Source organism: Pan paniscus, chromosome 19 (assembly GCF_029289425.2).
Source record: "Pan paniscus chromosome 19, NHGRI_mPanPan1-v2.0_pri, whole genome shotgun sequence".
In the NCBI taxonomy this organism is placed as follows: Eukaryota; Metazoa; Chordata; class Mammalia; order Primates; family Hominidae; genus Pan; species Pan paniscus.
The window spans coordinates 51,662,284-51,685,867 of record NC_073268.2 but is presented as its reverse complement, the minus strand read 5'-3'; the positions used below and the strand labels follow the sequence as shown (position 1 = coordinate 51,685,867).

The window sequence follows — 23,584 nt, the reverse complement described above, 5'->3', positions numbered from 1 at the left end:
CCCACACCCACCCCATTATCAAGGAAGATCTGCTCTGCAAATTGAATGGGGCGTTAAGACCTTAAGGCTCTCCAAGTCCCTCTGGTACTTCTCACGCAGTGTGGCCGCGTCGCCCTCCAGGTCCTTGTGTCCCAGCTCCTCCCGCATGACATCCATCTGGGCCTCCAGCTCCTGGATGCGCTCCCTCAGCCCCGTCATGGAGTCAGCCTCTCCCTGGGTGGCCTGCCAGTTGGGGGCAGGGGCTGGCAGGGCCTTGGGGTGTGGCCCCTGGTGGAGGCAGAGGGTGTCCTGAAGGCACCTCAGGCTCTGCGAGTAGTGCTCCTGCAGGGTCCTCAGCTCCTCCTCGTGGATCGTCTGCAGCTCCCGGACCTTGAGCTGGAACCTGTCCTCCAGGGTCTGTATCTGCTCACCATGATGCCTCTCCATGTCCTGCCTGTCTCTGACCGAGGCATCCAGCTGGCTCAGGACCCGGCTGCGCTCAGCCTGCAGTGTGCTCTCGGTCCTGGTCAGCTGCTCCACCACACACCGAATCTCCTCCTCATACCTGCCCCGCAGGGTGAACATGCTCATGCTGTGCTTGCTCTCTGCATCCTCCAGACACTGCTGCTGATGGTCTAGCTGGGCGGCCTTGGCCTTGAGCTCTGCATTCTCCCTTTCAACAATGGCGATCACATCCAGGTACTCGCTCTTCTGCTTGCGGAGAAGCTCCTCGTACTCCTCCCTCAGGGCCTGGGCTGCCTGTGCCTGCTCTGAGCAGGAGGGCTCCCGGGTTTGCCAGGACTCCTTGCAGAGCTGGAGCTCCTTCTCATATTCTAGCCGGATTCTGCAGGACGCATAGCAAACCTGGGCCTGAATAATGGCATCCTGAACCAACAATGAAGAATACTGACCGAGGCCTCCCAAACAAGTGTTATACGAGAGACTCTGGGACACCTGGAGAAGCTTCTGGCAATCTCTCAGCGATTCCACAGGTGGCAGAGATGGTAAGGCAGCCGCTATCTCCTCTAAGAGGCTGGCCTTCTCCTTCAGCTGCTGGGCAAGCTCCTCCTGAATAGCAACAAAGGCCCCAGGGCTCTGGTCAGACACATGGAAGGGCTCCTGAGAGCCGTCTGAGTCTCGGCCCAGGACTTCTCCTAAGGGGCTCAGGTCCCAGGACAGCTGAACACCATCTTCATGGCCCGCTGGAAGCCTGAGGGCTTCCAAGACCTGCTGCATCACTCTTTCAAAGTCTGGGGTTTGGTAGGCTCCCAGGATTTCCCTCAGCAGGCATTTGTGCTGCTGCAGGGCCTTCTGGGTGCCCCGCAGGGTCTCCTGGATGCTCTGTAGCCTGCGGTGGAACGACTCCCTCACTGACTGTGTGGCAAAGCTGAGCTCTGCCCTGACCCATGTGGCATTGGCCAGGATGGGGGCCAGGCCCTGTGGGATGCTCTGCTGCCCGTCTCCTGAGGCACCGACTGCCTCTCCTCCCAGTGTCCCCAAGTGCTTCCTCAGAGACTCAACCTGGCTCCAGAACTCACCATCCACTAGGACCTTCCTGGCCCAGGTGTCTACGGGGGCCCCAGCAGATTCCATCGGTGGCTGTCCTGACCAAGAAATCTCATGGAGCATTCGGGAGACATCTGATGTTGTGTTCTTCAGGGAATCTGCTATCTGGCTGATGAGCGAGGCCTCCAGAGCAATCTGGTCAGAAAGAAGCCTCACCTGCTCCTGCTCTGTCAACTCAGACTGGGAGCACTGCTGCAGGGAGGCAGGCTTCCCATTCTCCTCGGTGCCACCTGTCTCCAGCTGTGCACGGGCCCCGCCATGGGCTGGGGCCGGCCAGTGCTGCAGGGCTTGGATGGCGCTGACGAGTGCACTCTCCACACTGGCCAGGGAGGCTGCGCGTGCGTCCTGCTCATCCTCCTGGCTGGCCCTAGGCAGAGATCTCAGTTGTTCTCGGCAATTTTCCAGGCACATCAGGGCCTGACTATTCTTGACCTGGAAGTCCCCAAGCTCTCCAACATGCCCTTCAACCCTCCTGGCCCTCTCCTGCCTCTCCTGCTCCAGCTGGGAGGCCAGTGCGCCAACCTGGAGCAGGCTGGCGTGGAGCTGCTCACGCAGCTGGGCCTCGGTGCCCGCCCACTGGTGGTGCAGTGCGAGCAGTGCCTCACGGCTCTGACCCTGCTGGCTCTCCAGCCTCACGGTCACATCTTTGAGCTTTTCCTCTGTGACATAGAGCTTGGTCTCCAGGGAGTGGATGATGGAGAGGTACGTGTCAGAGTCGCCAGTTGCAGGCAGTACACTGGGTGCAGGCTCTGAGGACATGCTTTCTTCCGAGGGTGACCGGTCCTGGCTGGTGTCGGAAGATGTGCTGCTGGTCCAGGTCTTCTCAGACCCTTCGGGGTGAATGTATCTTTGGCACTGGATTGTGGAGAACCGGATTCTTTGCCTTTTAACACCAGGTGCCCCCTGGTCGAGTTTGGCTGTGCCCTGCTGATGGCCCTCCCTGTCAAGCACTTCCACTGACTTCGGGGGCACCATGCTGTCTTCCCTACTGGGGCTGCCATCACCGTACTCCTCCCCCGGAGGAGCCCCCAGGTCCTCGTCCTCATCCTCGAGCCTTGTGTGTGGGAGGCCTAGAGGTGCCCTAGTGGCTTGGACTGGTTGGCCTGGGAGCAAAGTGCCATCCCTTTCTGTCTCTTCAGGGGTACTCCGTGGCTCTTCCATGTCCTTTGGAGATTCACTTGCAAATTTCCTTAAAATCTCTTCTTTTGCCTGGAGCTTAATTTCTGTTTCCTCTAAGCTGCTCCCCAAGGCAACCATTTTAACCAAAGCCTCATTGAGGTCCTGCTCCTTCTTCTCCAGAACCTTCTCATGTGCTTCCTTAATGCGCTCCAGCTCTTCCTCCTTCTCTCTCAGCAGAGTGTGCATGCTCTGCAGCTGGCTGGAGACCCTCTGGTAGGAGTGCTCCAGGCTCTGGTTGTCAGCCTCTCTTCTCCTCAGCTTTTCCCGGAGCTCAGCCACATCCTCGTCGGACGTGGCCACGCGCTCTGTCAGCTCCTGGAACCGCTGCCTGAGGAGGTCCCGCTCGTCACAGAGGCTCTGCACGTGCTCTGCGAGCCTGCGCACGCTGGCCTCTCGTGCCTCCAGCTGCTCCTCCAGCTGGTGCACCTGCTCACTGCCCTCGAAAGTGGCGCTCAGCTTCTCCTTCTGCAGGGTCTCCACCTGCTGTGCCTGACCCTGCAGCTGGTCCTCATAGGCGCTGGCCTTGTCTTCCACTTCCTTTAGGTTCTGCAGCAATGCCTGCTTCTCCTTCTCACAGCTCTCCAGCAGCAGCTCGTAGTTTCTCTGCAGCTTCTCCTCCATCAGCCGCTGCGCCTGCTCACTGGCGCCCAGTTGCTGGCTGAGGTCGGCAATGCGCTCCTGCAGCCTCTGGACCTCCTTCTGCCGGTCCCGCTGCAGCGCCTGCTGTGTCTCCAGGCCCCGTAGCTCCTGCGTCTTCTCCAGCAGCAGGGCCTCAGCACTCTTGAGCTTCTGCTCGCTAGCCCTCAGCTGGCTGCTCAGCGCCGCCTCGCTGTGTTGCCGCTCCTCCAGCTGCTCGCGGACCCGGCCCTGCTCCCGCTTCAGGTCGCCCTTGAGCTTGGCCAGCGCCTGCTCCTTGATGGCTAGCTCAGCGGCCGCATTGCTGAGCCGTGCCTGAAGGCTCCGGATCTCAGCCTCGTGGTGCCGGATCGTGTCCTTGGCCTCCCCATAGCTACGCTTCAGGGTCTGAATCTGGTGTGTAATCAGCTCCTGGCGCTGGCACTGGGCTTCAAGCTCACTTTGAAGGTCTTGGTTGACTCTATGGAGCCTCTGCCAGGCACCCGATGGGGAGGCGGCCACTTCAGTCTTAAAAAAACCGATTAAATACTGGTTAGTAACACTCGGGCCTCCCAGTTCTGAGTGTCACACCTCTGGCCAGGAACAACCACAGAAAGCTCCTTGATGGCTTTGGCTTTTATCCTTTGTACAACTTTATTTTTTTTTCCCATTAAAAAAATCCAACAAATTATCTTTTTTTTTTTTTAGTAAGTAGCTGCTTCCAGGTAAACAGAAAACATGGACAATAACATCAGAAAACAGCTTTAACCAAACAACTTCTAGGAGAAATAAACCAAACAAAACTGAATAATGGAACACACTAAGAAGCAAAACAAAGACTAAAGGACAAGAGAGCACCAGGAAGAGGGACAGGCGGGAGGAGCACAGCACCTGCAGCTGTTTGTTTCACAAAACAAAAAGTACGCAGTCTTGACAACAAATCCTAAACAAGCGCAGGACACAAGGTGTAGGTAAATGATGCCACTTCCTTCTAAGACAGGAGGAGAAGGAAGGAAGGTAACACTCGGGAGATGTCAGCAAGGTGACATCCAAACATTTTCCTGTGGAAAGTGTAGTCAGTCCTCTAGAGTAACAGGAAGAACTAATCTCTACCTGTAAGAAGTCAAAACAAGGGGGGAACGGGAACCATGGAGTAAGATACAATAATCAACAAAACAAACAAACCTTTATGGAGTTCAAAATAAGAAAAAGTGAAGCATGCAAAAACAAAACACAACGTAAATGAAACAAAACTCCCCACACTGAAAGGCATGCAGAGACAGAACTCATTAATATAGGGAAAAACAACACAAACAAGAGTGAGCCGAGCCCAGCCTAAGAATCTGGCCTGCCTATGGCTCCCTCTCGGTCTGCTGGCCGGGGAAGCCACAGATGTGACACTCAGTTATGTTAAGTTCAAGTTACACTTCACACTCAATGTCCAAACCATGCAAGCTCCTCCCAGCAGTTAGTGTAGCACCCACCCCAGTAGCTGGCTCCTGACCCTTAACCCCACTGCTCATTCTGAGTCGTGATTAAAAGCATTTCCAAAGCATAAAGGGTGGTGAGAAGTCACAGGTTATTAGACTTAGGGAAAAGGTATTAAAGACCAGCTTTGCCCAGTGCTGACCAACAGGGGCTTCAGTGTAGGCTCATGCAATTATGCAAGTTAGACAAAGAGGTAGGTTCCTAGGTTAGCAATGTGCAAAGTCCGCTGCTTAGTACAAGTTGAGTATCCCTTATCCAAAATACTTGGGACAAGAACTGTTTCAGATTTTAAAATATTTGCATTCTACTTACTGGGTGAGCATCCCCAATCCAAAAATCCAAAATCTGAAATGCTCCAGTGAGCATTTCCTTTCAGCATAATGTCAGCGTTCAGTTTTGGATTTTGGAGCATTTCAGATTTTCGAATTTGGGATGCTGAACTTTTATCTTTACTACCTGATTTGAAGCCAGTTCTTATAGGATGAGGCCCAATCAAGAATTAAAAAGATGCTCCTCAAACCTGGAGGGCAAGCGCAAATGACCTTGGCAGGGAGGCCCACAGGGAGGCCCTGTTCACCAGGTCTGAACAGGGCATGGCAATGACTATGGCAGAAGAGGCTGGAGAGGAGAGTCTAGGGCACGTGGGGCAGAAAGAAAGAGAAGGCCCAGGGAGCACACAGGAGAAGAAACAGCAGAGAGTCTGCAAAGAGGCAGACTATGGTCAGAGGCCAGCTGAGTGCCCCTGTTCCATCTGCTGCCTGGGACAACTCAGACCAAGGTCAGCGCACTGCGGTCTGCAAATGTAGACAATACGTGACAGAGACTCGGGGTCTAAGAGCCGGAAGGGCCCTCAGGGATCACTGGGTCTAAGTCTACACAGGCAGCAGACTGCCGCTGTAGAGGAGGGGACACGTGCACTTGCTTTGGGGGTCAGTAGCAGGGCCAAGTCTTGAACCTAGGACCTTGATTCTAATGTTATACCCTCAGCCTTTGCCGAGAACTTAGGCTCCCTGTTCTGGTACCCCACTTCACTTCTCCTGCAGTATTTATATATCAATCTTCCTATCACAATCTCCTCTACCACTCAATGGGGACAAGAGTATATCTGTTTTATGCCCGATACCTGGCACAAGGCCTGGCACGCTGCAGGAAAGTCAGCAGACACAGGCACGCCCTTGGGCCAGGCTAGCTCCAGCCTTGTGACATCCCTATATCAGGGCTCTGTGGTACAGGATCTCAGTGGAGGTATCCCGGGGTTGGGCTAGTAGTGGTAAGAGCCCCAGCTCTGCCTGCCAGGTGTGGTATAGAAACAGATGGGAATGGGGTCCAGTACTAGCTTTGCCACTGACTTGCTGTTGGTTGTAAGCAGGCACTGGACTTGCTGTGTGATTCAATGTCTTCAATCTGTACAATAGGTCCAATATTACTATAGTGAAAACTATGAGAAATCACATGCAAATGTATGGTATTTACAATAAATGTATATTGGCTACTTTCAGAGTCAAAGGGAAAGGTCACCAAAATCATTTTATTACCAAAAAAAGTCCTTAGATATAGAAGTTTCAGGGAGATTCCCCAAAATGTCATACCAGGAGGGAAAAACAAACAGACCCCCCCAAGCACATTGAGTGTCCAGTCCTGTGGCAGAAAAGCCCAGGGGCATGAGCTCCTGGGAGACAGCCCCTGCTCAGCCAAGTTTTGCACACTCCTAGCCTGCCTGAGCATGAACCCTTCACACTGAAGCTCCTGAGCGCACCATGGGCCACAGCAGCCCCTCCACCCTACCTGCAGCACGTAGCCCTCACGGGCGCTCTGCTCCCGGCCCAGGGCCACCCTCAGCTGGTCCTGCAGGAGCCGGTTCTGCTCCAGAAGGTCTGAGGCCTCCTTCTGGCTCTGCTCCAGCTGTTGGCAAAAAGACACACACTTTTATGCAAAGTGACAATGATAAACAAAGCAGCTGCACAGCACAGACTCTTTCACTGGTCTTCCATGTGGCCCAAGAGTTTTGGAGTCTCCACATTTCAGCAGATGTGCTGATATGGCCTTTACCAGCAGCATTTGGAAGTGAAGGTTCCAATGCAAGCCATCAGTAACAATGGCAGACTCGGTACCTTATGGGGACCAAGGGACTACCTTGTCCTTCCCTACTCCAGGCACCCCTGGATGCCCACATACTTCCCACACCTGCTCAAGGTTCCAACGTGCACGCCCTATATAGGTGCCAAGGCCCATACGGGGTGTTCATTTCTGAGAAGGGGAATGTGTCCACTGGGGAACAAGGGTTTTGTATCTGCATCTGGAGGAAGCACCCCATGGGGTCCTTTGGGTGTCCTCACCTGGTCACACAGGCCAGGCTAGGCTCTACAGGGACCACTGTGAGTGGTGACCCCAAGCAGGCCTCACTCCAGGGCCCACTATGGTCTCAACTGAAACCACTCCATTTGACCAGCTTTACATGATGGATTCCACAAAGTTCTGTTTGCAAAAAGGGTTCCCGCAGTTCCCTCAAACAAGGTGTGGATACCCATGAGTAAGCTATTTTACACTCTTCTTGCTTTCAACAGCTTCAGCTACTCATTCATCCATCCATCTCTTCCCCACACACCTCCCAGGTGCCTCCTGATGCCTGGCCATGTGCAGGGCTACCCAACCTGCTCCCAGAGCTCGTGCTGAGTGGAGCTGTGTGTGTGGTGGACAGTCAGACCAGTGTCGCCCAGGGTGCTGACAGACTGTGCTGTGAGAGGCGGGGAGACCCCTGACTTTTATTATTTTTTTTTGAGATGGACTCTCGCTCTGTCGCCAGGCTGGAGTACGATGGCGCGATCTCAGGTCACTGCAACCTCTGCCTCCTGGGTTCAAGTGATTCTCCTGCCTCAGCCTTCCAAGTAGCTGGGACTACAGGAATGCACCACCATGCCCAGCTAATTTTTGTATTTTTAGTAGAGACGGGGTTTCACCATGTTGGCCGGATGGTCTTGATCTCTTGACCTTGTGATCTGCCCGCCTCGGCCTCCCAAAGTACCGGGATTACAGGCGTGAGCCACCATGCCCAGCCGACCCCTGACTTTTAAACAGTGAAGACTGACCCCCCAGATTGTTGAGCCAGTGTGTCGCCTGCTGGCTGGCCCATTTTGGTAGCCTGAAGTAATGTGAGTTTCAACTGTTATTTTATTTCATCTTGCCTTTGTTACTTGTTAATGGATGAGGAAAATGAAAAAGTACAAGTATTAGTGCTGGTGGTAACTCAGCCTCATACAGTTAATAAAATACAAAAAAGATGAGAAGCTTGAGGCATACCCAAGTGGCAAATCTTTAACAAGCTACTTACGTAAGAGAACACATTTGAAACACAGTGTTGAAAACTGTCCCTAAATGGAGAGTGAAACAGGGAGTTCTACAAAAACTGTAACGCTACACCTCCCCAGCTATGAGACTCCCTGCCCAGACATGTCAATCTACCACTGAAGTTCTGCAGACTGGATTTCTGGATACATTTCCATGAAAGAACATCTTATTTTATAGTTCGGGGGCCAGCTTGTTCATCTATGTACCTAGGTGCACTGAAGGCCTCGTGGAGGAGTGACAGTCACAGGGCAGCCTTCATCCACAGCCTACTCTGCCTCACCACTGCCTTCTGCTTCACATCCTCATGACCTAGGACCCAGCTGTCATCTCCTGCTGGATGCCCCTGGCTTCAGATCTGATCGGCCGTCCCCAAGCCACTGTAAGAGCACCTGGGGCTGGTCTCTGCCTACAGCTTTGACCTGTCCAAGCCAGGGCTGCGTAATGCAAAAGCCTTGCCCTGCTCACGCCCCTCCTGCCAGCGGGAGTCAGAACGAGGAAACCATCTAGGCCCTGCAACGTCGCTTGCCTCTCAATGGTAGGGGCCCCCACCATCGGAAGAATTCCTCTGTGCCTGGAAGGCCCCTTTCCCTGCCCTGCATGCACTGGCACGCTCCCACAGCTCTCAGGTCTGCCTCAACTATGAGGACTCATCTATGCGTCTGTCTCCCCTAGGTGTCTGCAAGTCCCTCTCGGGTAGGACTGTCTAGATGAACCCCTCAGGCCACAGCTGGGCACAGCTGATGCTCTGGAAAGGCTGCTGGGAGCGGGGGGGGGGGGGATCTGGTCCCAGGCTATTACCTCCTTCTCGAGCAGAGAGGTCAGCTCATGTGTGGAGAGCCGGTCACCCCCATCTTCAGAAGACAGGTGGACGGGGGCGATGGGCACCTGCTTCTCTTCCCGGAGAGGTGTGGTCTCCACCTGATGCCACCGCTGCTCGATCTCCACGTGGACGTTATGCGTTTTGAGGTCGCTCACAGGCAGCCCTGGGCTCCGGTCCACCTCCATGCGCAGGGCTGCATCCTCAGTGCCTGGCCCGTCTGTGGCGTCGAGCATCCCAAAGCGCTTGCGGCGCTCCTCCCGCCTCCGTGCACGCTCCCGCTCCAGCTCCCCAGGCTCCGCCTCAGGGCGCAGGGGCTCGTGGGTGTCAGTAGGCCCCACGCCGCCCACCCGCTCCTGAGCCAGGGCCTGCTGGATGGGACGGAACTCAGCCCAGTCAAAGGTCTTGGAGCGGCCCTCTCGCCTCCGCTCCCGTGCGCGGCTCCTCTTCTGCTCAGGGTCCGGCTCCCCCAGCTCTGCCTCTTGCTTCTCAGTAGGCCTCGGGCAGGTCTCAAAAGAGCAGCTGCTCTTGTTTTTTTCCTCTGGCAACGAGCTGTGGGGCAGGAGGATGGACATAGCCTGTCAGGGGCGGCTCTGGTGTGGCCTGCCAGGCAGAAGCTGCCAACGCTGAGCCACGACCCAGCCCCTGTGGGCACCACATCCTTTTTCTATCCTAATCCCAGCTTCCTAAGTGCAGGGAGGACAGGAATACTCTGCCTTTACCCCACATCCCTTCCCAAACTGGTTCTGAGTGGGGGAGGGGGAGGGGGACGGGGAGGGGAAGGGGAAAGGAAGGGAAAAGAGCCTCAGAAAGCTGAGGTTTCCCACATAATGACACTGGGGGGGTCCCTTGACTGAAGAGGCTGTGAGGGGCTCACTGTGGTGGTCCCGTTGCCAGGGTATGGAGCCAGGGGAGTCCCAGGACTCCCACAGCCTCATAGGCAGGACGGGCCAGCCCTGCCTTGCTCAGGGCCAAGAACTACATTAGGCTGCACCTGGGCACAGCCACCGTACCTGCCAGGTGAGGCCTGGGCCCTGTGCACCCCTGGACTGGACAGTGGTGACAGAATGAGGGAAAACTAGCACTTCTCTAGAAAGGCTTACCTTTTAATAAGCAGGTAACGTGATCAGATCTATGTTTTGTTTTGTTTTTTTTGAGATGGAGTTTCACTCTTGTTACCCAGGCTGGAGTGCAATGGCGTGATCTCTGCTCACCACAATCTCTGCCTCCTGGGTTCAAGCGATTCTCCTGCCTCAGCCTCCCAAGTAGCTGGGATTACTGGCATGCGCTACCATGCCTGGCTAATTTTGTATTTTTAGTAGAAACGGGGTTTCTCTACGTTGGCCAGGCTGGTCTCAAACTCCTGACCTCAGGTGATCCGCCTGCCTCCCAAAGTGCTGGGATTACAGGCATGAGCTACTGTGCCCAGCCTGAATCTATGTTTTAAAAGCCCAATCCAGCTGCTGGCATGACAGATGGATCAGTATGAAAGGCTGGGACCTCCTATGGGTGAGGGAAACAGGAGGCCCAGGTGGCCACGAGTTCACACCATGCAGTAGCCAGAGGCTTGGAGAGGAAGGCAGAAGGGGAGAAGGACACTGGGTTACCTGCCACCTTGAGCAGGCAAGCGGCAGCCAGCAACGGGACATGAGCTGTGCAGGTCGTGCTCATGGTGCTGCTACCTGCCCTGCAGTAAGTGGAGTGAAGCCAGGTCTGCCTGAGGAATCCATGTCTAGTCCCCATCTGCTAGAAGCAGAGATTCCTGGGGAGGCCTCGTCTGCAGTAGGGCAGGGACAGGGACATTGCTGATGGCAATTTGTCAAGGAGGCTGGGAGTGTTTGAGGCAAAGGTTTGTAGACTCTAGAGATAGGCCCCACAGACTGCCAGCTGGTCCGAGGCTGACTGAGTGGCCCCTAATCTCACCCAGGCCCTCAGAAGGCAGTTGCAAGCCCACCTGAGGACAGTGAGGGCCCAAGGAGGAGCTCCAGGGAGCACATGTGTTTCAATTAGGGCCAAAAGGAAAGGAGTCTTTAGAGAGAGAACCAAGGAAAAGAGGAAATGGTTGCCGTCACCACCTGGAGCAAGGGTCACCTGTCCAGGCAGCAATCGAGTGAGAGGCAAAGTGCTTCACAGCAACAGGATCTGCAGGTGTCCACTGTAAGAGCACGCTAACATCTGGATGAAAACGACACAGGGCAGATCTTGTGACGTCACTGAACTAAGAGCTCCTGGCCATGGAGAGTGTCAGGGTGACACATAGGGCAGGGCATGCATGGAGGCCCCCAGCCTGGCCCTGACAGCCGCCAAAGTCACAGCCACACCAGAACCGGCCGCACTCCCTAGGAGAAACCTCCCCACAAGGCTCCTCTAGTGCCAAAGGCGGGAAGCACCCTGCAACTTCCCCACCCCAGGACTTCAAGATGGCGATGAGAGCAGGACGAGGACAGCAGCTTCTGAGACTGCAGTTTGTTTTCATGCCTCCTTGAGATTTTGCCTGGCAGCACTAAAAAACTCACATTTTTCCTCAAATAATAAAAGCCTACACAGAGGAAGAATAAATGCTGAAAACAAACTGGTGGAGGGTGAGCACTCTACCAGACTACGCAGATATGCTAGGTTATGAAGTAATTCTTAGTCAGGAGGCCAACTGCCAGGTCAAATTTCATGTGAGAGCAAAACCCTTGTCTCCTCATTCATTCCCCTGGGCCCATAGCCCCTGCACGCAGGGAAGCAGGCACTCAAGCGTGGAGGCGCCTCTCCTGAGCTGTGTGCAGGCACAGGCATGTGCACAGGTGCATTCCTGACACCTGCCCTGGGACATCCCAAAGCTGACTTCTTCTAGACAGGATTGCCAATCTACAGCACCGAGCCCAGGCCTGGCTGGGAAGAGGGGCAGGAGAGGACCTCAGGCCAGCTACCCATATGCACTGCCCACCACTCCCCATCCTGGACCCCCGTGATAAGCTCTGTCTGCTGCCAATAGCTTGGGCAAAGAAGCTGAGGCCTTTCTCACTTTGCTCTGGTGCCTTCCTAAAGGTGCTTGGAAAAGAGCACTTAGCTTGTCAAGCTTGGGTGTCTGCTACTGATGGGAGAGCCATGGAAGCAGTAGCTGAGGCCACCACAGGATGTGGCCCCTGGAGGGCGGGAGAGCTTGCTGCAGCTCTGGGTGCCTCCTGCTGGCTGTGCACGAAGAGGACTTATCACGAGACAACAAGCCAGCTCTCTGCATAGGATCCTGAGAGACAGAGGGCAACCTGTCCCGGTCACGGCCTCTTGGCCTTACTAGACAGTGTTTGTTTAATAAATGAAGTCATGAACAAATGACAGACACAGAAAAGAGGACTATAAAGAAATCAATTTAGGAGTTCTTTCCTTCTTATGTAAAGAGGTGTGGAGTCCGCAGGAAGAAGGCAAAGGTTTGGATACAGAATGTGCCTTTAGGCCGGCTGTGCTGGCTCATGCCTGCAATTTCAGCACTTTGGGAGGCCAAGGCGAGTGGATCACCTGAGGTCACGAGTTCAAGACCAGCCTGGCCAACATGGTGAAATCCCGTCTCTACTAAAAATACAAAAATTAGCCGAGTGTGGTGGGTAATCCCAGCTACTTGGGAGGCTGAGGCAGGAGAACTGCTTGAACCCACGAGGTGGAGGTTGCAGTGAGCCGAGATCACGTTATTGCACTCTAGCCTAGGCAAGAGAACAAGACTCCATCTCAAAAAAAAAAAAAAGAACACGCTTTTAGGTCAAAGCTTCCATGGACAGCCCCCGCTGTGACACTGCCACACCCAAGCAGCCTAACCCACAGCACAAGAAACACATTCGAGATGTAAACTACATCACATGACCTGAGAAATGGCACCAGAGGTGCTCAGATGCATGGAGGCTCTGAAGGTGGGGACGGCAGAGTTCTGGCCATCAAAGGACCAGCCCCCACACTGGAATCTTCTCTGCTTTTTTTGTTTTGTTTTGTTTTAGATATGTCTGAGTCTTCTGATTCTCCATCTTTTAAAATGAGAACTAGGTCTTTAACCTTCAGGGCAGGAGGAAAAAAGCCCAAAGCAAAATCTGAGACACATGAACCACAGAATGCTAAAACAGGAGAGGGTTTTTCAAATTGGCTGCACAGAAATCAAACAGACGTAGGAGTGAGGTGAAAAGAAGGCCAAGACAAAGAAGCACTGGGTGGTCTATGGATGCCGCACACGGGGCCACCCTTAGAGCAGCAGAGCCCAAGGCCTGAGAGCACCAACTGCCGGGCTCAGGCTGGTCTGGCCAAGTGCCTGCTGACACAGATGGAAGATTCTCCACCAAAGCCCAGTTCTAATGACCAGCACACATGCTACCTGCAAGATGAAATCGCTTGGGCTTAAAAGAGAAAAGAACCAGAAATGTTTGTTCTGATCACTTGGGACAGGAACCTGAGCAACAGAAGGACACAGGAAGGAAGGAGCAGCAGACTGGGATGCACTGAGCTCAGGTCTCAGACTTCAGACCTGAGTCTGACACTGCCCTGGCGGGAGTGGCACCCACAAGAGGCACAAAGGGCTCCCTGGTGTCTTCACCATCCTACCTGGTCACATCCGGGGCGGTGGTCGGGTGCACGTGCTTCATGATGGTCTGGATCCAGTTCCGCCGAATCCCAGATGTCATGGCCGACAGGGTAAACTCGCCCTCCTTTGTCTACAGAGAAAAGATGAGGCACCATCAGTGACTGTCCCCTAGGGTGCCTGCTGCCCTCCATCTCCAAAGAAGCTCCCTGCACTGGGTAAAGTCCCACAGGAAAGAAAGGCTGTGACTGGGTGACCCTTCTAGGAGTGCCACATGTGCCCACTACTGGGACATGAGGGAGCTGGAGAGCAGGAGACGGCAAAGCTGTGGGAGGGACGTGTATTTGTGGCAATGGTAAATCCGGTATCTTCTCTCAGTAACAAGCTCACAGTTACTGAGCACCCACTACGCACCAGCAGCCTGTCCACTCAGACAGAGGAGGATGCAGCACCCCTCTTTAAGGAGTTCCCAGCCTCGGGGGAAGGGCAGAATCAGCATGTGCTGAGCAGTGGTGGAGGTGGGGAATCCGGAAGGGCGTGTGTGTTGGGCGTGGGGAGTGGCACCTGCAGTCTGCACTCACACAGGCACATGGCATGATGGGCCCAGGGAGTGGTTAAGAACAAGGGGTATCAGGGTCTTGTTGGTGGCACTGAGAAAAGGCAGGGAGACCTGCTGGGTGGTTACTGCAGCTGTCCAAGTGATGAGAATTAAGGTGATGGCAGGGGACAGGGCAGCTCAGAAGTAACAAAAGGGGTATGGACAGTGTCTGGCTGGTTGGGTTGGGGAGCACCTAGGATAAGCCCTAGACTCCTGCTTGGATGAGGTAGAGTCTAGGGCTTGTCCTCGGTGCTTGTGCAAGGTAGCAGGGGAGGAGGCTGTTTTGGGCGAGGAACGGGGCAGCAGGTAGGACAAAGCAGCAAAGAGCACATGGCTCTGGGACATGACCGCTGCGCCCCTGAGCAGACCTGCCTGGGTACCAGGCAGGGGAGGGCCAGTGGCCTGCATGGAGCTGGAGGCCTGCTTCTGCACCTACAGGCACCTGCCCAACAGAAGCGAGGGCTGCAGCCCTGAACCGAGAGCTGCTCACAAGCAGACTCAGCAGCCAGGTCAGTAGGGAAGCTGACGGCAGGATGCAATCATGAGGATGGTTTTCGGATGGGTGCTAGTGGCCTGGCCAGAAGCCAAAACAGGAGATCACGCACCGGCCTGACATGCCACAAAGCACAGCTGGGAGGGACCTGACCTGCCCCCCCCACATGCCCGATCAAGACACCACCACTGCCCAGCTCGGTCCTCCTTCATCAGTTCTCATGTCCATGTGAGCTGAGTTGGGGGGGTACCACCTTCTCCTGGGTCCATCCTTCTCCACTCCCAGGTGTGGGCGTTGCTGGAGTTTGGCCTCAGCACTCCACATACAGCTGTTTTCTCCAGCTGAATTTTCTTTCCCAGTGGCTGCCTAATGTTCTCTGAGAGCCCATCATGCCTCAAATGGATCACAGCTGGAATTCCAGGGGATCCCCCTGCTTCTGTGAAGTCAGCTCTTCTGATGGCTTCTAAGTGGGCGGGGCCTTCTTGCCAGGTCCTGGCCCTGCCCTCACCTCTTCCTCCCAGGTGCTGCTCCTTCCTTTCTTGCCCAGCTTTACCGTGCCAGCCTGGTTCCTTTCTAATGGACCTGCATGTCCCGCCAGACATGTATCATGAACGCACAACTGACTGGCATCTTCTAACACCCTTCAGTGCTCTCCACAAAGGCTGGACCAGCGCCAACCTGACTCTCCACCCAGCACTCTAGCCCCAGACTGGCTCTGTGCTCTCTGTGCCACCAGGTCTGGAGTCCAGTCTGGGACATGCTTTCACACTCATCCCTCCTGCTGAGCCTTGAGGGATCCTTCTCCAGGAAGCCTCCCCCAGGAAGCCTTCTCCACACTGGAAGCATCTCCTCATTCCTTAGAACTCTCAGTAGTTGGGGATCACCAAAAGTCATCAGGATAAGCCCTACCAGGGTGAAGTGAGGAGGGGTTGATCAGTGGGTGAGAGTGGCTGATGCCCTCATTTGTCACTAGGAGAGCGGGGTGAGTTCTCAGACTTCAGGTGTGCCCTGCCTGGAGAAAGCTGCTCATGAAGATGGGAGGTGGACGGCAGGAGAGGAGGCTCACCGGGCACTATGCCCGCCTACCCCTCCCACAGCGGATGAGGACAGAGGAGCCTCGAAACTTGGGCAGTGCAGGCCACTAAGAGCAGACAACTCACACCCGGCCCTGGTGCCAGGCTGTCAGTGTAGCCTCCAACTGTGACTCAGCTCCTCTCGCAGATGCCTGCACGCAGGAAGCCACAGCCAGCAGCCCAGTGGGCTGGCGGCCAGGATTTTCTTAGTAAATGAACACACTGGCCTTTGGGTCTATACTTCAGTCTCCTCTAAGTTGGGTCAAACTGAGTCAGCCCCAAATACTGGATCAACTCTCAACATAGCAATAAAATTGAGTTTCTGGGCCCCAAAATTTGAAGGTATGACCCTGCTACAGGTGAGCCCACCAGAGTCTAGCCTTGTGTGAGAACCAAGTCCCAGGGCCAGGGCCCAGCCCCATGGGGGCAGCTCTCTACTCATCACACTCTCCACCCATCTTAAAGCCCTTGCGAGTGACGAACTAACTTTACCCAAAGAGAGGCCTGGCCTCTGTCCTAGCTCCTGGGAGGTAACTTCCAAACCTTGGAATTTCCTGAATGACTAGAGTCTTTGTTACTCATGGTGGTACCCTGGGACCCCACCTAACACTTCATGCTGACAAGACAACTCAGGGTAGAGGCTGGCCTGGCCAGAAGCAGGAAATTAGAGGAAACCCATTAAATCAGAGGGTTGGGGTTTGGGCCATGTGAAAGTAGCCAACCATGGCGGGAAGGGCTTTAGGTGGAGTTCAACTATGAGGACAACAACTCCATCAACCACAGCAGCTAAAGAGCCTCCTAAAACTCAACACCGGGGCTCAGGTGGGCTTCCGGGCAATGCTCTGTGCACTGCCCCACATCAGGGCTAAGAGGACACCGTGTCCCCAAGGATGCAGAAACTTTTGGCATCTGTGACGCCCCCAGTCCCAGATTCTACTCCACATGGCTCTCCCTTGGCTGGTTCTGACTTACATACTTTCTCTATAATAAAACTCATTGTAAAGACAGTACTTTCCTGAATCCTGTGAATCATTCTAGTGAATTTTTGAAACTGAAGGTGGTTTTGGAAACCTCCGGACTCACAACTGGTGTCAGAAGTGGGGGCAGGACTGGGCACAGTGATTCATGCCTATAATCCCAGCACTTTGGGAAGCCAAGGCAAGTGGATCACTGGAGCCCAGGGGTTCAAAACCCTCCTGGGCAACATGGTGAAACCCTGTCTCTCTAAATAATAATAATAACAATAATAATAATAATAATAATAATAATAATAATATAATAATAAGCTGGGCATGGTGGCATGCACCTGTAGTCCCAGTTACTCTGGAGGCTGAGGTAGAAGGATCGTTTGAGTCTAGGATTTCGAGCCTGCAGTGAGCCATGATTGTGCCACTACACTCAAGCCTGGACAGAGAGTGAGACCCTGTCTTGGGGGAAAAAAAAAGAAATGGAGGCAGATGTGGCAGTCGGGAGGACTGTGCTCTTAACCGGGAGTCTGGCTGACTGCAGGCAGTCCTTGATACACACAGTTTTGAAGAAACAGCCAATAAGAACCATTTTGTCCTACCAATAAGATTTTTTTTTTTTTTTTTTTTTTTGAGAACAGTGCAATGCCTTGCTCATCTGAGTACCTCACAAGATTTTGGGAAAAAATAGCCTTGTAAGTAAATGAATGAACAAACACATGAATAAGTGAGTAAAAAGCGGATGTAAATAATTGACTAACACTTTCATTCTTATTCCCCATACCCCACATCCTTCCAATTGCCCCAACTCCAGCATTACAAAAAACAAAAGAAAAAAGGAACCTTCAGAAACAAAAAAGCTTTAAGCAGTCTTCAGAAAAAAGATACTAACGTCTAATGTACTGTTCACATCACGAATTGGGGAATAGGGTCAGGTGCCACAGGACAGAGGTGTCAAGGGTAGTGGGAAAGACTAAGTGCTGACCACACACACTGCATCAGGCCTGTCCAGAAGTGCCCCCAGCCCAGACATTAGGCACTGTGACATGCATCCCTGCCTGTCAAGCCTGTGGCCCCACTTCCATCCCTGGACTCACATGTATCTGGAAGCCATAGTTTCTCTGAACTGGATACTCTGTGACATCGTAACATGCGGACAAGTCAATTTCTCCATCCAAGTCGGCTGCCTGCAGAGGGAAGTGAGAATGTCTTGAGATTTTTAGGAAGTAGAACCAATGCCTAGATGAGCAAATTTCCGTAAGTGATTTCTGCACTGACTTTACTTTTAATAGTATACACACTGACAAGTGAGGACACCGTCTATCCTACTACTGCATGACCCAGGCCCCTCAGTGGATGCAATCACACCACCATTTGTCCCTGTATCCAGCCAAAGATAGTCCACGCCAGTGGTCCTCAAACATGCTGCTGTTGAAATCCCTTCACACTCTTAAAAACTGGTGGCCCTAGAAGAGCTTCTGTTAGGTGGATTTCGTCTATTGATGGTATTTACCATGTTAGAAATTAAAATGTAAATATTTAAATATTTTTAATTTAAAAATATTTAAATATATTTTAAAATATATTATAAAATATATTTTATATATTTAAATATATATGAAAATATATATTAATATAAATGCAAAATTTAAATATGTTCATTTGAGAATAAAATAAATTCATTTTAAAATAAAAATCTGATTTAACAATCAGTGATAAGAGTCACATTGCTTTGAATTTTTGCAAATCTCTCTAACATCTGTCTTCAGAAAGGACAGCTGGATTCTTGTTTCTGCATCCCATCTGTTCAATACGGAAGTTTTTTTTTTTTTTTTTGAGATGGGGTCTTGCTCTGTCACTCAGGCTGAAGTGCAGTGACACGATTTCAGCTCACTGCAACCTCTGCCTCCCGGGTTCAAGTGATTCTCTTGCCTCAGTCTCCCGAGTAGCTGGGACTACAGATGACCACCACCAAGCCCGGCTAATTTTTGTATTTTTAGTAGAGACAGGGTTTCACCATGTTGGCTAGGCTGGTCTCAAACTCCTGACCTCAGGTGATCCGCCTGCCTCGGCCTCCAAAGTGCTGGGATTACAGGCATAAGCCACCGTCCCCGGACAACAAAGGAAGTATTTTTAATAGCTTTTTCAGTTAGTTGTGGCTGTTCTTTGACAAGCAGTAGGCTCTTAAAGGTTAACTGCAATGTGGTATCTGAAATCATGCCCATGAACTCTCTGTACTGTGTTACATTAAAACCCAGGCATGCTTTTGTAACATTAGGTATTGGTCACACGGAAAATATTGTTATGCACAGCTTCCAATTGTCTACACATTTCATTATGTAATATTAAAATATCGCCTTTGCTAATACCACCACCTATTTCATCAGGAGAGTGTAAGTAAAGGGAAGTTCATGATGGTGAATACAAATTTTCCCAAGTTCTAATTTTTGCTTGGAAGCTCAAATTATATCACTGGCAACAAACTCTGTCAGTTGTTTTCCTTAGAGGAATGAGCTAACTTGGTTCATTTTCATGAAAATATATGCCAAACACCCAAAATTAATGACCACAGTTTTGCCTATCAGTTGTTTTTCAAGTAAACGTGGTGCTCCAAAAGAAGCTGCTAGTTCAGCTGGCAATTCAATCACACAAGTCCTTTCCATGAGAAAGCCTGCACACTCTAGTATGCAGCCAGGCGATGCTTACTTCCCATTTCAAATCACAGAATATTAAAAAGATGGGCATTTAAAGATTGAGGCTTCATAAAATTAGTAACTTCTGCTGCTCCTTCAAGGACCTTATTTATTTTAAAACAATTATTTATTTAAAATGTATGGCAGTGAAGAATCCAGTGACCACTGGTCCAGCCTGTTGCTACAGATGGGGCTGTGCCAAGTGCTAGTGGCTTTACCTCCCATTGCTTTTGCACCATCAGTGCAGATGGTCACACGCAAAAAAAAGTCAACGACATCTTAATATTACAAATTATTTTAACCACCACTGCTCTCCTGAAAGGGCCTTAGGGACCCCCAGAGGTCTACAGACCACACTCGGAAGTGCTCTTCTATGCACACGCAACCAAACACTTACATAGGCTCCTTACTTCCCCAACGCTGGACACCACCAGAGGCCCACCGCCCACACTCTCCTACCCCTACTTCTTATCACTATCACCTTTTCCCCTTCAGTCTGTAAAGACTGGCTCAGAGTATTTAATACATATCCTGGCCCTTAATGATGGGTATTTAGGCTCTTTCTAATCATCTGGCTGTTACAAATGTGTGGGAATGACTAAGCTGAAACAGACGTTTTTCCACATGTGGGAGTTATCTGAGGGATTCCTGGAGTGGAACTACTGGGGAAAAGGCAAAAGAGACTTGCCAAACTGTTTAGAAGAGGTTATTTTATTTGTAGGTGAAGAAAAAAAGAACCCCTTCTATTTGGTCCTTGACCACAGAATCAGGACTGTCCAGGGACCCAAAAAAGCTCATCTATCATATCCTGTCCTTGTCCAGAAGGCAGGGCACAAGATGTAGTTCAATTCTTCCAACTCCATTTACCATGAAATCTCTTTGTGGAAAAAACAAAATTGTTCATCCTGAGTTTTCAAATTTCAGTGTTTTTCAAAGAACAGAGAAAAGAAAAGCTGCCCAAACCCACTGCACTGGGCACTTAATTCAAGGGCTTGACGAAGCCCAGCATCACAGCCAGGAAAATGATCACAAGGACAAAGGCTGGTCTTGTGCCCACCTTCCCACCAGGTCGGGACTGGGAAACCCAAGAGGGCAACATGGACATACCTTCGGCAAGGTAACACCACCGAAGGGCGCTGTCCTCAGAAGTGGGGACATTAGCCCAGGGGGAAGCAGATCTACTAGCCCCAGATGCCGCCTGGACCCCTCCAGCTGTCTCCACAGCAGAGGCAAAGCCCAGACACTCACCTCCTCAGCCACTGAATCCCTGTAGTATCTCAGGCTTTGATCGGCGAGGACAAACCAGTGTTTCTTCCACTAAAGGGGAAGAAAAGAAAAATGACTCGACTACCAACTCCTATACAGCATGCCTGCCACGCCACAGCGGTGCGCAGCCAGAGCCTGTGGGGCCCTCCCAGAGCACAGGGAAAGCAGGGGACAGGCTGGCCCCTCCCTTGACAGCATACAGAGGACTCTGCTCGGACTGCAGGCAGCCATGCGCTCACACCCTCAGGACGCTCACTAAGCTGTGACCCTCCAGTGAAGAGGCAGCACAGACAGCTGAGCAGGCCTCGGCTGTGGGCTCTATGACCAATGGTGTGGCTGGTGGCCAGGCCATGCGGTCCTCAGTAACTACAGAGGCTGCAGACAACAGGCTGGGCCCATCAGAATGGAAAGGTGGCTGTGAAATGGCATCTCCACCAGCAGGTGGCAGCCCGCAAGCCACGGCCATGTGGCCTCCTAACCAGCAGGGGTAACTAACCAGCTAGAGACCAAGTCTTCACTGTGAGCAGTAACGAAGGGAACTTGAGTCTTCATGCCAGGCCAAGGGCATTTGATATGGAGGAGAAATAAAGAGGATGTCTTGGGATAGCAGCTCAGGAAGCAGGAAGGGAGTGAGGATGGGCTGGGCATCAGGGCCTCTTAGGTAAGGACCCAGCAGGCTTTTCTTCATGCCTCCTTGGGAGGCCTGGCCTTCCAGCCCACGGCACAGGGTCAAGGTGGGCTGGCAGGTCCAGCCTCAGATGGCTCTTCCTGCTTGAGTCTGATGGCAAGAATGTACCATGTTTGCTCCTTCCAGGGCTAACACTGCCACTGCAGCTGAGGGGTCTCTGGCATGAGAGTCTTGCAGTGCTAGGCTACTGTCTACTTGGCTGGCTTGCATGGAAACACAAGCCAATCCCACAGCCAGAGAGTTTCTTTGTCCCTGGGGAAGCCAGGCCCCTAAACAACTTTTAGGAAAGATCACCAGGTGGGGGCTAGTGTTACAAGGCATCCCTAAGGCCGGGCCAACACCCCCTTGCCATCAGCAGACAGGCCTACCGAGTGCCCCTCCAGAGCACCCCCCACTGCAGAAATGAAGGCTGTGTGCCTGCACTTCTAGGAGCAGATGGGAGTCTCAGCCACAGCCCTGGTCATGAAGACAAGGGGCATGGAGGAGGAAGGCATGGAGCCAGCACTTGCAGACTGGCTGGGGACAAGGACAGCTCACCCTCACCCTGTCCCCAGACCCCTCAGGGGCCACGGCAACCCTGCACACTCACCTGGCCGTCCTCATACTGCTTAGTCAGCCAGCCTTTCTTGAAATTCAGCAGGTCGGGCTGAGAAAGGGAGAAAAAAGAACAGCTCAGAGGAAACTCTTCTAGTGTCATGAGTGTCTGATGGGGCCAGTATTTCTGTCCAGATGAGGCGGGTACCAGGAAAGGGGTTTCTCCACCTGCCAGACAAGCCTGTGCAGCCCCCTCACCCTGGTGGGTGCTGCCCGCAACCAGCCTTCTGTAGGCACACGCGACCTTGAGGAAGGAGATGCTGGGCTTGGCAGGCTGGCAGGAGAGAAGGTATGGTCTCATTGCCCTGTGAGCAGTGTGGGCTCCGGCCTGTACAGGGCCCACTGCACAGGGCCTATCTGGGAGGCAGAAAACAAGCCCAGATGAAGAGTCACAGAACATTTTATTTGAAGGGAAACATCTGCAGGGAAGGCTGAAAGGAGAATTGATTCAAAAGTTCTTGCAGAAGCCACAGGAAGCCTGGGAAACAGAGACGTGCGGTGTTGAGGAAGCAGCAGCTGCAGCCCCGCTGAGACCCTCAGGCCATTTCTCCACCAGGAATAGGCTTGACCTGTATTCCCCCACAAGAAGCAGGATGGCAGACAGGGGGGCAGCGCCCAGGCACAGCGCTCTGTCCTTCCTCCACCTGTGCCGCCCAGACACACCTGGGCCCTGAGGAACAGCCTGAGACAGCACTGCCATCTACAGCCCACCTGGCTGGCCCCACAGAGACATGGGTCACCCTACCTCTGGTCCCAGGTGCTCTCTTTTCTACAGCCATCTGAGCAGAAGCTAGCTTTGATGTCTGTTTGTATTATTCCAAGGAGTGAGAGTGAGAACAGGCAAGATTTGTCAGGATAACTACCAGAACAAAGCGCTCTGGGAGCCTCTGCTCAGAACCCTGTCTCTGAGGAGTGAGGGAGGAACCACAGTCCACCGCTGCCTAGGTCTGGCCAAGACTGACCCAGATAGATAAGAAGTCCCTCTACAGAGCCCTGTTTCAACCCCAACGTCCTGCCAAGCTGTGCAACTGTCCTTGCCGCCAGAGTTATTTGAAGCACCCAATCAAAAGCAACACTGTGAAATTAGGACACCCTACCCCAAGTAGCCCTTAAATAGGGAGGTCCTCTCCTGCAAGCTTGTAGTTGCCATTGCGGCACAGGACCTGAGACGTGGGACTGCCACCTGCACCCTCTCTGACAGCCTGCTTAGCTTGCAGATCTTTCTTTTTTTTGAGACGGAGTCTCGCTCTGTCGCCAGGCCAGAGTGCAGTGGCGCGATCTCAGCTCACTGCAACCTCCGCCTCCCGGGTTCAAGCGATTCTCCTGCCTCAGCCTCTCAAATAGCTGGGACTACAGGAGCGCGACACCACACCCAGCTAATTTTTGTATTTTTAGTAGAGTCAGTGTTTCACCATGTTGGTCAGGATGGTCTCGACCTCTTGACCTCGTGATCTGCCCACCTCGGCCTCCCAAAGTGCTGGGATTACAGACGTGAGCCACCGTGCCCGGCCTAGCTTGCGGATCTTTAACAAAAACTCATAATTTCCATATCATGGTTGTGCCATTGAAGCCAAGCCTGCAATCTGACCCCAATGGCAAGGCCTATGCAGGTGGGTTCCCTGCTGGTGCTCTCTGTTGGGGAAGGCGCTCCCAGCTAAGTTAACAGAGAAACAAGGAGT

The 23,584-nt window shown here is 52.8% G+C and overlaps 1 protein-coding gene across 7 annotated transcripts in view; it reads right to left on the bottom strand.

Annotated features, from left to right (window-relative positions):
- The window catches only part of MPRIP (myosin phosphatase Rho interacting protein), a 150,053-nt gene that overhangs the window by 24,596 nt on the left and 101,873 nt on the right, over positions 1–23,584 (bottom strand). For 5 of the 7 annotated variants that reach the window (XM_034943273.4, XM_055102167.2, XM_063599178.1 and 2 more), the window contains 7 exons: positions 21,901–21,957; positions 20,606–20,674; positions 17,762–17,851; positions 13,559–13,668; positions 8,971–9,541; positions 6,613–6,729; positions 61–3,867 (listed from right to left, as the gene is read on the bottom strand). In XM_034943273.4, coding sequence (XP_034799164.3) covers positions 61–3,867; positions 6,613–6,729; positions 8,971–9,541; positions 13,559–13,668; positions 17,762–17,851; positions 20,606–20,674; positions 21,901–21,957 — 4,821 coding nt within the window. The remainder of the gene's footprint in view (positions 1–60; positions 3,868–6,612; positions 6,730–8,970; positions 9,542–13,558; positions 13,669–17,761; positions 17,852–20,605; positions 20,675–21,900; positions 21,958–23,584) is intronic. The other 2 variants (XM_008960872.6, XM_063599179.1) reach the window with 1 other exon arrangement.